This window comes from Microtus ochrogaster, chromosome 2, assembly GCF_000317375.1.
Source record: "Microtus ochrogaster isolate Prairie Vole_2 chromosome 2, MicOch1.0, whole genome shotgun sequence".
In the NCBI taxonomy this organism is placed as follows: Eukaryota; Metazoa; Chordata; class Mammalia; order Rodentia; family Cricetidae; genus Microtus; species Microtus ochrogaster.
In genome coordinates this window covers 22127149-22140762 of record NC_022010.1, presented here as the reverse complement: position 1 = coordinate 22140762, position 13614 = coordinate 22127149, and the positions used below count along the sequence as shown (strand labels likewise).

The 13614-nt window shown below is 48.1% G+C and overlaps 1 protein-coding gene across 4 annotated transcripts in view; it reads right to left on the bottom strand.

The window, feature by feature from the left end:
- The window catches only part of Hip1 (huntingtin interacting protein 1), a 123324-nt gene that overhangs the window by 24536 nt on the left and 85174 nt on the right, over positions 1 to 13614 (bottom strand). For all 4 annotated transcript variants that reach the window (XM_013350688.2, XM_005344618.2, XM_013350690.2 and 1 more), the window contains exons 8-12: positions 10517 to 10657; positions 5638 to 5695; positions 2177 to 2252; positions 1955 to 2095; positions 933 to 1030 (exon numbers count right to left, since the gene is read on the bottom strand). In XM_013350688.2, the coding sequence (XP_013206142.1) occupies positions 933 to 1030; positions 1955 to 2095; positions 2177 to 2252; positions 5638 to 5695; positions 10517 to 10657 (514 nt within the window). The remainder of the gene's footprint in view (positions 1 to 932; positions 1031 to 1954; positions 2096 to 2176; positions 2253 to 5637; positions 5696 to 10516; positions 10658 to 13614) is intronic.

Sequence of the window (13614 nt, the reverse complement as noted above, 5' to 3'; positions counted from 1 at the left end):
CTGATCCCAGGCCTTCGGCATGCTCTGTGAGGGTCCTGAAAACCCAGGAAGTAAGGATTCTGAGTGTGGCTGAGGAGGCTCTTTAAGTGAAGACGAGCGCTCCCAAGCCCAACAGCCTGAGTTTGTGGGAGGACAGAAATGACTCCATAATGCTCTCGGACTTCCACAAGTACATCTTGACACATCCCCATTGACCCACAACACATATATAACCACACGAAACAAATACAACAACAATTTTTTTTCTTTTTTTTTTTTTTTGGTTTTTCGAGACAGGGTTTCTCTGTGGTTTTGGAGCCTGTCCTGGAACTAGCTCTTGTAGACCAGGCTGGTCTCGAACTCACAGAGATCCGCCTGCCTCTGCCTCCCAAGTGCTGGGATTAAAGGCGTGTGCCACCACCACCCGGCCAATTTTTTTTTCTTAAAAAAGTGCAGTGCTCAGTTGTTAAAAGCACTTGTTCTTGCAGAGGACCCCAGTTCAGAACTGCCTATAAGTATAGCTCAGGGAGATCAAATGCCTATCTCAGGCCTCCATGGACACACAGACGGACAGACAGACACACACACAATGGTGGTGACCAATAGGTAAGGTACCCAACATTGACCTCTAGCCAGCACACAGGCATGCATAGGCAAGTGCACTAGCACACACGTGTATATATATCTACCACGCCACACACATATAAACACACACATGTCTAATACATAGTCACACTCATATAAACACACACACACACAATCAGACACCCAACAAACAAAGGAGGTGGAGAACAACTATGGAACAGCATGAGAGGTTGACTTCTGGCAGAAACACAAGTATGTCCGCACATACGCACACACAGAGTTCCGTCTTTTTGGAGTAGCTGCCGCAAGGCAGAGCACGGCTTAGCTTCATTTCTAGACCGTGTGCCTCCGCCCCCGCATAAACTCACTTCTCATCCTTGTTCACGCCATTTTGATTGTTGAAATTGAAGGGGTCGCTGCTCAACGAGCTGCCAAAGATGTCATCGAACTTGTTGTCGAACAAACTCTGCAGTGATTGGGAGGGTGGGGGAAAGAGAAAAGTCAGAGACCTGGGAAATCGTCTGGGTGTGCGTGTGGCGGGTGGATTAGCATGAAACTTACTATTTTATTTTTCAACAGGGGCACACTGTGTCGCCCTGGCTGTCCTGGAACTCACTACACAGACCAGCCTGGTCTGAAACTCTTGGAAATATCCCCCTGCTTCTGCCCCCTGAGGACTGGAATTAAAGAGTATGCTACCATGTCTGGCTCCTTCCTTCCTTCTTGTCTGTCTTTCTTTGTATCTAAACAAAACTTTTTAGCCTGCATGCATGTCTATGCATTGTGTGCGCCCTGGTGCTCACAGAGGTCAGAAGAGGGTGTGGGCTCCTTTAGGACCGGAGTTACAGAGGGATGTGAGCTACCTTGTGGGTGCTGGGAATCAAACCCTGGTCCTCTTTGAAAGCAACAAGCACTCTTATGGCTGAGCCCTTTGTATTTTGGGGACAGGGTCTCACAATGTGCTATAAGGCTGAAGGTGACCTTGAGTCCCTCCGTTCCTGCTTCCACCTCCCAAGTGTGTGATTAGAGACCTGTACACTACGCATGGCTTCAAGAATCTCTATTTTCTTGATTTGGCCGAGACCTATCTAAGATCACTCCTGGAACCTGAGCACAGAGAACTCAGGCTAATATCTCACTTTCTGATGAGACGGGGCGACACACCTAGGCACTCCGGCATACATGCATAGATACACCCATGTTAGAGGCAGGAGGATTTCAAGAGCCCAGGCATTTGAGACCAGCATGGGCAACATAGTGAGATGTCACATCCAAATATTAAAGTCAAACAGACCTCGTCTGAGTAGATAGACCCAAGCTAAGAGCCTCTTCAATTGTCTGATCTGGGGGCAACGGGAAGGACCTAGTTCCTCTCCTAAGGACCCTATACCTGCTGGGAAGCATCCATGTCCATGAGGTCATCTTTCTCCAGGACCGGCTCGCTGTCTGGAGATGACACCTCGGCTGGGATCACCACCACAGGGCTGATGTGCTCTGACAGGGCTGAGGCGCGAAGGAAGTTGGGTGGATTCTGGAGGAGGAAGACACACCTTCGAAGGATGCTCACCTGCCAGCCCCAGAGGCACGCAGAGCCTCCCGTTCGAGCACTCACCTCAGGCAACTGGGGGATCTGAATGAGCCGCTTGAAGTACTGCAGATTGCTGGAACGCTGGAACAGATCCTTCAACCTGGGAGTACATGGGCATCTCTGGGCTGCTGGATGTGGCCGCCAGTCCCAGGAAGACGCGGGACACCGTCCCAGCATTCCCACCCTCTGCCCACCTTACAGGCACAAGCCGCTGCTGTGCTGCCCTCTATGAGGCCAGGATTCAATTATGATACTACAGGACCCGGGGATGGCTCAGTGGGTGGAGGCACTTTGCCAACTGAAGAAGCAAGCTTGAGTTTGATTCCTGGGATCCACATAAAGGTGGATAGAGGAAACTAACTGCGTAAAACTAACTGGTTTACACACACACACACACACACACGGTGCGCACCCCCCCCCCCCACCAACCCTCTGGGCTGAATCAGGAGAACTCAGGCCCTTCCAGAAAGCTCAGTGCGCCAAGTCATTGGCTGCCAAACCCAATGACTGGAGTTCAGTGTCTGGGGCCCACAGGGTAGAGGCACATAACTGATTCCCTCGAGCTGTGCTCTGATCTACACATGTGTACATGTAAATAAACGTGCGTGCGCGTGGGGAGAGAAACTGAAGCAAGCGGCAGCTTCCCAGGCTCCTGCCATCATGCCGCCCCATCATGATGGACTGCTCCATCAGACTGTGGGCCACAGCACCGCTCCTTCTTTAAGCTGCTGTTGTCACAACGACAAAACTAGGAAACCACCCAGATCCCCAATCGTGTAGGAGGTCCTTCTGTCTATGTGTTGCTTTAATTGGTTTAATAAAGAAACTGCCTTGGCCTTTTGATAGGGCAGAACTTAGATAGGTAGACAGAACAGAATGCTGGGAAGAATGGCAGACGCCATGAATCTCTTGCCTGAGACAGACGTAGGTCAGAATCTTGCCAGTAAGCCACAGTCACGTGGTGATACACAGATTTAATAGAAGTGGATTAATCAAGATGTGAGAGTTAGCCAATAAGAGGCTAGAGCTAATGGGCCAGGCAGTGGTTTAATTAATACAATTTCCGTGTGATTATTTCAGGTGCAAGCTAGCCGGGCAGCCGGGATGAAAAGCAGGCCCTCTCTGCCTTCAACACCCCAAACTCATTTCCTCGCGGCTGTGGACTCCACACTGCTGTTGGCAGATTTTTCCCGAGGATGAGTTAGCATGGAGGAACATGAAAGGGAAGGGATTTTCCCCACCATTACTTTCACACCGTGCTGGACTGTACCCCCAAATTCCTTCAAGCTGCTTTTTGCCATGCATTTTGTTACAGCAACCGGAAAAGAAACACCCTATGATTGTACTCTAATCTATTCTATCCTACTCTACTGTCCCTTCCCTTCTTCTCCATCCAACTTTATCCCAGCCCACTCCACTCCATTTTTCCAGTCTATGCCGCAATGCTTGGGGCTAGGAACCCATGTCTTCATGCACATTACACAAGCACTGTGCATTTGAACCAAACATCAAGCCTCAGAAAGCGTTTCCCTCCTGGTCAGGCCTCTAACCGACATAAAGGAGGAGCTGAGGTTCCAGCAGCCTTTGGTTGCAGCACGAAACGCCTGCTTACTCAGCCCCATCAACCAACCCCTCCCCAGGGTCTCAACACAGTCTATCAGACCCCAAGATTAAAGTGTCCTTGTGATACTGCTACGGCTTTGCTACAGCCTCCAAGAACATCCGCCTCTGTGCGGGAGAGAAAAATGAAGCAGCTACCGCAGGAGATGTTTTTACAAGCTAGGGAAAAAATGGAAGGAAATAAAACGAGCTGACCACACGTTCCCGTCTCTCTGGATTGGCGCCAACAGTAATAGACGCAAGTGCTTTTGCAAGCTACTGGAATTTCACATTCCAGGAAACCAGCCCCAGGGCCTGCCTCCTAGGATTTAGTAAGTCATTCATCATAGGATGTGTACCAGGCTTCCCTAGTGGAGCGAGGAAGCCGGGAGTGGGGGGGGGGGGTAGGTTAACCCTGTGCTTGTCCTTTGACTGCTCCTGAGGGAACCTATAAGTAAAGTACCAGCTAGGGATTTGGAAGCCATGGTCAAGAACGAAGACGTTAACAGGGAAAACAAACTATGTCAAGATGTCTGCCTCACAAGTGAACAATTCACAAAACAAGAAATACAAAGGCCCAACCATGATGGTTAGCTTGTATTGCCAACCCGACGACCATGACGGTTAGCTCGTATTTTGTCAACCCAACCAGCCTGATGGTTAGTTTCTATTGCTAATCCTACGACTATGGTGGCTAGCTTGTATTGTCAACCTGACGTAATCTAGAACCATCTGGAAAAAGTCTCAACAAGGGACTGTCTAAATCAAGTTGGCCTGTGGGGGATTGTTAATTGATGTGGGATGACCTAGCCCACCGTGGGCGGCACCATTCCCTGGCTTTGCGCCTTGGGTTGTATAAAAATAAAGAAAGCTAGCCAAGCAACAAGCATGCGTGCATATATTCTTTGGATGTGATTCTATGGATTCTCTTGGATGTGACGTGGCTAGATTCCATGACTTCCCTGAAACAAGAAACAAACCTGGAACTCCACAACAAATAAACCCTTTTACCCTTAGGTTGCTCTCTATCAGGGCAATTGTATCACAACAGACGTGAAACTGAGACACAAGTGTATGTATGCACACACACACACACACACACACACACACACACACACACACACACACACGTATACAAGTAAATATGACTTAACTTCCTACCTACCAAGAAAACACAAATGAAAACTACACTGAGAGCTTTTCCCTCTGAAGTGTGAACAGCTATCATCAAGAAAACAAACATGAAAACAAAAGGAAACAAACATGGGGCTGAGAACACGGGGAGAGAAGAATCTGAATGCATTGTTGGTAGGTAAAATGGTACAGCCGTAATGGACCCCAGTAGCAACATATGGTCTGCCTGTAACACAGCTTCCTGAAGGAATCTAATTCAGCACACCACAGAGATGCCTGCACACCCATGTTCACTGTGGTGTCCTTCACAATAGCCAAATCCCAGAAGCAGCTTAGGTGTCCATCAGCAAATGAATGGATAAAGAGTGTGGTCTACGTATGTTTCATTCAGCCGAAAGGAGGATTTCAGGGCTGGTGAGATGGCGGAGTGGGTAAAGGGATATGTCACTAAGCCTGAGACCTGAATGAAATCCTCGAGTCTCACCTGGTGGAAGGAGAGAACTGACTCCTGAAAACTGTTCTCTGATCTTCATACACAGCCAGGGATTCATGTACACACACACACACACACACACACACACACGGGCGCACGCACGCACGCACACGCACACGATGCTCTCTGCCCTGCCCGGCCTTTATACTCAAGCACTGGGGATCCGAACTCAGGTCATGGGGCTTCTGCAGCAGACACTTTACTCTCGCCCCCTATCGTAGGTTCTGATCGGACTTCATTCTCTTCGAGAGCCACTTACTTTGTGAACTGCTCCATGAAGCGGTCTCGGTGGCCCTGCAGGGTGTCAGCTGGAAGACCTGGAGGAAATCGACAGGAGCACGTGAGTACAGGGATACCAGGGGACAGGCAAGCCACATCGGGACTGAGGGAGGGGCCAGCCTAGCCATGCTGGCACTCCCGGCTAAGATGCCCCGAGGTTTGGTAACTGAGAGAACCCCACAGGAGCAGCAGGCTGCGAGCCTCCTCTGGTTCGGGTGGAATGGAGGCTGCAGCCCTGGAGAAGCTGTGGCTTCCTCAAACCGCAGGACTGCTGAGGGCAAGTGAGAGCGGGCTTCGCTCTCAGGTGAGGGACTCATCCATTAGGGCGTGGTGAACGCTGTGACCCTGCACCAGCACAGGCCACTCAGGGCCAGCTCCCTAGGGAGTTGCTTCTCTGAGGTCCCTTCATATCCCAGACCATAGGAGGCTGCATATTTCAACCATGAGTTAAAACTCAGTTTTTCAATTTATTTTAAGAGGAGGAGGTCTTGCTATATGGCCCAGGCTGGCCTTGAACTCATGAGCAGACTGGTTCGTGCTGGGATCACAGGCACACCTGCCTTGATTATAGCTGGTACCACTTTTTAAACTGCACTTTGTCTTCGCATGTGAATGCCCTTGTGCCACAGGGCGTGTGCAGGTCAGAGAACAGTCCTGGGGAGTTGGATCTTTTCCCCTTGTGTCACGTGGAAAACCCACAGCAGCAGCTTTTTTTTTTTTTGTTTTTGTTTTTGTTTTGTTTTTCAAGACAGAGTCTCTGTGTAGCTTTGGAGCCTATCCTGGAACTCGCTCTGATCCGCCTGCTTCTTCCTCCTGAGTACTGGAATTAAAGGGGTGTGCCACCACCACCTGGCTCATGGCAGCAGCTTTTTTTATTTGAAGTCCCCCCACTCACTCAGCCCCCTTTCCTTCTTATCTCCCCTCCCCCTTTCTCGTTCTGCCACAGAGTCTAGCTATGTTACCCAGGCTGGCCTTGAACTCCTGGACTCAAGCCATCTTCCAGCCTCTTGTACCAGGAACAACAAACTATGCCACAGTGCTGTGCTCTTTTTTTCTTTATTTGAGACAACGTCTCACACTGTAGCCCTGACTGTTCTGGTACGTACCATGTAGCCCAGGCTGGTCATGAACTTGTAACAATCCTCCTGCCTCTGATTACCGATGTGTGCCAACAAGTCTTGTTTTTAACTGTTTTTGAACGAGTGATATAAACACAAAGTTCGTGTATAAATTATGGTTACTGAAAGTGATGAAAGTGAGCCAGGCAGATGAAAAGCTGAAGGTCAGCCAGGACCACATATAGAGACCTTGTTTCAAACACAAACCAAGAAAGATAAAATTAGGCAGAGGATAGAAATAGCATTTAATTTCTATTCCAAAACCCTGATCTCAGTTCTACTAGGAGAAAAAACACAAAGAAAAAAGTCAAATTGAGGAAGATTCCACTTAAAAAAAAAATTGACCAGAACTCAAAGCTGTTAAGGTCATCAAAAAGGAAGTCTCACAAGCTGTCACAGCTACTGGGAGCCTGAGAAGAAGCAATGACTAAGTGTTACGGGATCCTGGGTGGGAGCTTAGAAGAGGAAATAGGGATCTGAGTGAAGGGCTGGCTTTAGCTGAAAGTTATAAAGGGCTGGGGTGTGGCTCAGTGGTAGAGCCCCTGCCTAGAATCCCCCAGTGAGGGGCTGGGGTGTGGCTCAGTGGTAGAGCCCCTGCCTAGAATCCCCCAGTGAGGAGCTGAGGTGTGGCTCAGTGGTAACGTGCTTGCCTAGTACACACAAGACCCTGCTTTTCTTTACAGCACACACAAAGAGTATCAACACAGCTTCACTAAGAAACTTCTTGCTAATACATTAACAACGAGGGTTGGGCTTGGAAGCACATGCCTGAAATCCCACTGTCTAGGAGAGGGGCAAGGTAGGAGGGTTAGAAACTCAAGGTTATCCTGGACCACATTTTGAATTTAAGGCCAACCTGGTACACATGAAATTCTTTCAAATAAATAAAACAAAAGAAATACATAAATAAGATGGGCAGTGATGTTGCACGCCTTTAATCCCAGCATTCAGGAGGCAGAGACAGGTGGATCTCTGTGAGTTCAAGGACAGCCTGGTCTATAGAGCAAGTTTCAGGGCAGGTTCCAAAGTTAAAGAGAAACCCTGAAGGAAAAACCAAAAACAAATTAAAAAAAAAAAGAAAAAAGAAATATATAAATAAAAGTAAGTTTATTTGTATTTGGAGTTTATTTTTATTTAGGTATTTGCAAAAAATATTTATTTTTGTGCATATGAGTGTTGGACCTGCATGTATATCTGTGTACCATGTGAGTGCAGTGCCTTCAGGAGTCCAGGGAAGATGCTGGATCTCCTGGAACTGGAGTTATAGACAGTATGAGCCACCATGTGGGTGTTGAGAATCAAACCCACGCCTGGAGGAGCAGATAGTGCTCTTAACTGCTGAGCCATCTCTCCAGCCCCCAGCTCTATATCTATTTATTTTTTGACAAAGTTTCATGTAGTCCAGAAACCTGATTCTCCTGCCTCCACCTCCCCAAGATGAAGCAGGCAGGTGTGGGCCATATGCCCACGTATGTGGTACTGGGGAGGGAGTGCAGGATTTCACACATGTTAGGCATGCCTAATCTGCCAACAGAGCTACACTCCCTGCCTGTAATTGATGATGTTTCTAAGCAACAGACTCTCCTTCTCTAGGGATTTGGTCCACCCTCTCTGCTTCCTGTAGGCACGCCCTATGGCACCAAGCCTTTCCAACCCTGGAACAGCAAACTGCAGTCGCTATCGAGGGAAATGGCCCCAGCTGAATCAGAGGGATCAGGGCTATGAAACCTGAACAGTATCCATTCATAACTCCAAATCTTGCCTAGTTTCAGATAACCAGACTTGGCTTTGTGAGGCAGGTCCAGGTAGAAGCACTTGCTACCAATCCTGAGGAGCTTAGTTTTGCGCCTGGGGCCATTGACAGAAGGAGAGAACCGATTCCTGCACATTGTCCTGTGACTTCATAAGTGTGTATGAGCACACACATGCAACACACAAACATATAAATAAATGGAATAAAGAAAAGGTTATTACTTATTAGTCAACAGTTATAAAGTGTCCCTTATTTCATATGGGTGTGCGCGCGTGCACACTTTAAGTTTAATTTTACTTTCCCCCCCTTGAGATAGGGATTTATTACGTCAAATGGGTGGACCTTGGATTCACCACATAGCCCAGTTCACAATAAATTTCTCATCTTCTTCTAGAACCTCCAAAGTCTGGGATTCTAGGCATGCACCCCCACACTCAGCCATTGTTCTGTGCATCTAAAACAGACCCTGGTCCTTTCTGGGCTATGAAACCTGAACAGTATCCATTCATAACTCCAAATTTTTAGGTTTCCTGCCAAGTTATGGGCATTCTTCAGCGTGATCACCTTGGTATATGACAATGAGGGGCTGGGAAAATGGCTCAGTGGTAGAGGACTTGCCTAAACTTCTCCAGTGAGGATTTATACTAGCTTTATCTTGGGAATCTGCATTTAAAGATAGAGATTCTAAACTATACCAGAGACCCATCCAAGCTGGCCCAGAAGTAGCCTGCTTTAAATAAAAATACATAAAATTGATTGATTGATTGATTGATTGATTGATTGTGCATGCGTGCGTGAGTACTCATGTGCACGTGTGAAGGTCAAAGGTCAACTTGTGCAGTAGGTTCTTTCCTTCCACCATGTGGGTTCTGGAACTAGAACTCAGGTCCCCAGACTTGAGAGCAAGTACCTTTCCCCTGACCATCTTGCTAGGCCTCCTCAATCTCCCCCACCACCCCTGCCAGCCTGCCCCCAGCCCCCCACCAGTCCCGCCAAGCACTCCACATTTTTAACCAGGGCATCAAGGATAAGAACTTCTGCAAATCAGCAGCCCTTAAGTTATGCTTTTGACTAATGGTGCAGCAGGGATCTGCTGTTGAGAAAATTATAGCCCTTGGATCAGCTGTGATTTGTTTATTGCTTTATTTAAGAAAGTGTCTCACTATGTAAGCAAGGCTTGCCTGGAACTTAGTATGTAGCTCAAGCTGGTCTCACACTGGCAGAGATCCTTCTACTGTTGCCTCCAAACCATGGGGACTGCGGGCATGTGCCACCAGATCCAGCTATATTTAAATTTTCTGCACTGAGGTGATGGAACTCAGGACACTATGCCTCCTAGTTAAGATCTCAACAATTAAGCCACGCCCCCAGCCCCTCACTGGGGAATTCTACGCAGGTACTCTACCACTGAGCCACACCCCAGCCCCTCAGTGGGGGATTCGAGGCAGGTACTCTACCACTGAGTCACACCCCAGCCCCTACTGGGTGATTCTAGGCAGATAATCTACCACTGCGCCACACCCCTAGCTCCTCAATGGGGGATTCTAGCCAAATGCTACAAATATAACCTCAGCTAGGGTGTTCTCAGCCAGCAAGTGTTCTATAACTTGGGCTACACTAGCCCTGTAGCTGTTTTCTGTCTCTGTTTCTCCAAAGAGTTCCATCTGTTACAAGGGACCGGGTTGCTAGATGGTTTGGAGGTCACTGTATTAGCTCATGCAGGTATGGGTCAGGTCAGTTGTCCTCTATGTAGACCTAAGAACACCAGACACTTCTGGTGAACGGTGACACGGTGGAGCTGGATGTGGACAGAGAGAACCCTCTTAAGACACAGGACTGGAAAGTCAGGAGCTAGACTGCGGCAGTCTAAAGCTTGGGTTACTCCCTTCCATTCACGGACGGCCAGGAGCCCAGGCCCCTCAGACCAGAGCTGTGACCCTGCTCCCAGCCTGAAGCTCACATGAGATGGTCGAGGCGGTCCTACTCACAGGAGTGGAGCTTGAAGAGCAGTTTGACAGTGTAGTCATAGAGGTGACTGCAGTCCAGGATGACCTGGATCAGCGGTGCGAGGCGGCACTGCCCAGCTGTGGTCACGGACACCGAGCGGGACATGTCCAAGGAGTTGAACACTGTGGACAAAGATGGGGAGAGAGGCTGAAGTGAGGAAGAAATAGCTGCAGTAGAGCAGAATCAGCCGTCTGACATATACCAAGACTTCTTCTGTGTTTCTGTCTTACTAAGAACGGAACCCAGGATTTTGTATTTTACTGTGGAATATCCCTTTACACTGTGTTTGAATATATGTCGCTGTGATTGGTCTAATAAAGAAGTTGACTGGCCAATAGCTGGACAGGTAGAGGTGAGGTGGGACCGGCAAACAAAAAGAGAACACGCGGAAGAAGAGGGAAGGGGTCTGAGGAGTCACAGAGAGAAGCAAGATGAACTTGCAGAGTTGAAAAAAGGTTCCGCTACATGGCAGAACATAGACAAGAAATAAGGGTGAATTCAAAATGTAAGAGCTAGTTTAGTGACAAGCCTGAGCTATTGGCTGAACGTTTATAATTAATAAATCTTTGTGTGGTTATTTGAGAACTGGCTGGCAATAGAGCAAAGTCCAACTACATTCTACTGTTGAGCCACACCCCAGCCCCTCACTGAAGGACTCTAGGCAGGTGCTCTACCACTGACCCACAGCACCAGTTCCTTGCTGACATATTCTAAGGAAGTTCTCTCCTGTTAGATATGTCCACAGCCCCTCACTGGAGGATTTTAGCCCAGGGCTCTGCCCTTGAGCCACACCCCCAATTCCTCATTGGAGGAGTCTGGGCAAATGCTATGATCCTGAGCTGTACCCTAGCAATTTCTGTAATTTCACGTCAAGCTAGGACCTTGCTATGTAGCGCAGGCAGGACTTAACAGCTCTCTCCTCTCCTCTCAGCCTCCCATGGCCTGGGGGACAGGTGTGTAGCCTGTGATTGACAGGTGCATTAACTCATGTTAACCCTATGATAACCCGAGACAGGAAAGGAAATCCCCACCAGACAGGTAAGGACATGCATCCTAAGTCACTTGAAGGTGATCACAAAGCCAAACCCATGTGGTCATCGATGGGTAGAACAGGCACCTTTGCTCTTGATGGCTAGAAAGCTTGGTGTATCATGACTGAGCGAGAGAGATGCTCTGCTTTGTACTGAACCCCATGAGAAGCATGAGAAAGAAGATTTACCGGTGACCCCTGAGATCTGCTCCAAGTCTGAGCAGAAACACTCAGCACATTTTCTTCCTTTCTGGATTAAGGTCTCATGTAGCCCAGGGTGGACCCAAACTCAATAAGCAGCCAAAGGTGATCTTGTATTTCCATTCTTCCTGCCTCCATCTCCTGAGTGCTGGGAGAAGTGTGTACTACCATGCATGGTTTATATAGTGCCGGGGATTTGAACCCAGGACTTCATGCATGTCCGGCAAGCACTCTTCCAATTGTGCTACAGCTTTTCCCTAAATTTCTACCCACATTTCGTCATTCTATATGCAGCTACTGGATGCCTGGCTATAGGCCATCATCTCACTCCCTGGCCAGGGATGACTGTCTTCCTTGTACTGGCGGCCCACTGTCCCTGGATATGTAACATGCAACACAAGAGTTCTCTAATGTCCCCACATGTGTGGACCTGTCCATGGGTAGGTCTGCAGAGACCCCGTAAGTGTGTTTGTCTGGTGGCTGAGAAAGAGATAAAGTTATACACACACACAAACACACACACACACACACACACACACACACACACACACACACACACACACACACAGAGAGAAAGAGAGAGAGAGAGAGAGAGAGAGAGAGAGAGAGAGAGAGAGAGAAATAGAGACAGAAAAAGATCCACCCAAATTGAAACACCCTATTTAAAAGGTAGTTTTTCTTACATAAATTAAAAGCAACTGTCATTGCAAGGCAGCCGCCAGGGCCAACTGACTTCCACAGGCTGTCTGACAAGAAATCACAGCCGCCTCCATCTCCTTCAGGGAATGACACTTGACCCCCAGTAGCAGCTACAGCTGTGTGACTGTGGGCAAGTCTCTCAGCCTGACTGGGCCTCTCGACACTCTTCTGTGAAGCAATATGGTTGTGCGAACCCATGCACATGGCCTGACGAGAAAAATGAGGAGTCAAGAGTATCTGCACTATGCTTTTCAGCTTTGGCTTTGTGGGTAAGCGTGTGTGTGTGTGTGTGTGTGTGTGTGTGTGTGTGTGTGTGTGTGCCTGTGGACGTATGAAGGTCAGAGGTCAACCTTAGGTATCCTTAGCTGTGTTTCCACTCTATTTTATTATTTCTTTTTTTGAGACAGTTTCTCTGTGTAACAGCTCTGACTCTCCCCACTTGTAGATCAGGCTGTAGATCAAACTCATGGAGATCCACCAACCATGCCTGTTTGTTTGTTTGTTTGTTTTAAAACAGGGTTATCAGGGCTGGAGAAATGGCTCAGTAGTTTAGAGTGCATACTGCTCTTTCAGAGGACCCAAGTTCAGTTCCCAGCACCCATATAAGGCAGGGTGGCTTACAACTGTCTGCAACTCTAGCTCCAGGTTATCTGATGCCCTCTTTGGCTCCTGCAAGCAACTGCACTCATATATACATGCTCCAACACAGACACATATGCATACATAATTTAAAAAAGAATTTGTGTGCATGCTAGCAAGGACTTTACCATAATGAGCCGTGTCCCTAGTTCAAGACAGACTGCCCTACTGCAGAGTGTTTGTTTAATTAACTATGAAAAGATGTGCTGCATTTGTTTATATTATGAACTATTTGTTTACCTATGTAAAGATGTATTGCTGTTTTACCTTACCTGCCTAAGGCACCTGATTGGTCTACTAAAGAACTGAACAGCCCATTGGTATAGAGGAGACTTCTGGGCAGGGAGAGTAAGTAGGATAGGAATTTAGGCTCAGGAGAAGATAGAGACACTAGGGCCGGGCAGTGGTGGCAGACGCCTTTAATCTCAGCACTAGGGAGGCAGAGGCAGGTGGATCTCTGTGAGTTCGAGGCCAGCCTGGTCTATAAGAGCTAGTTCCAGGACAGGAACC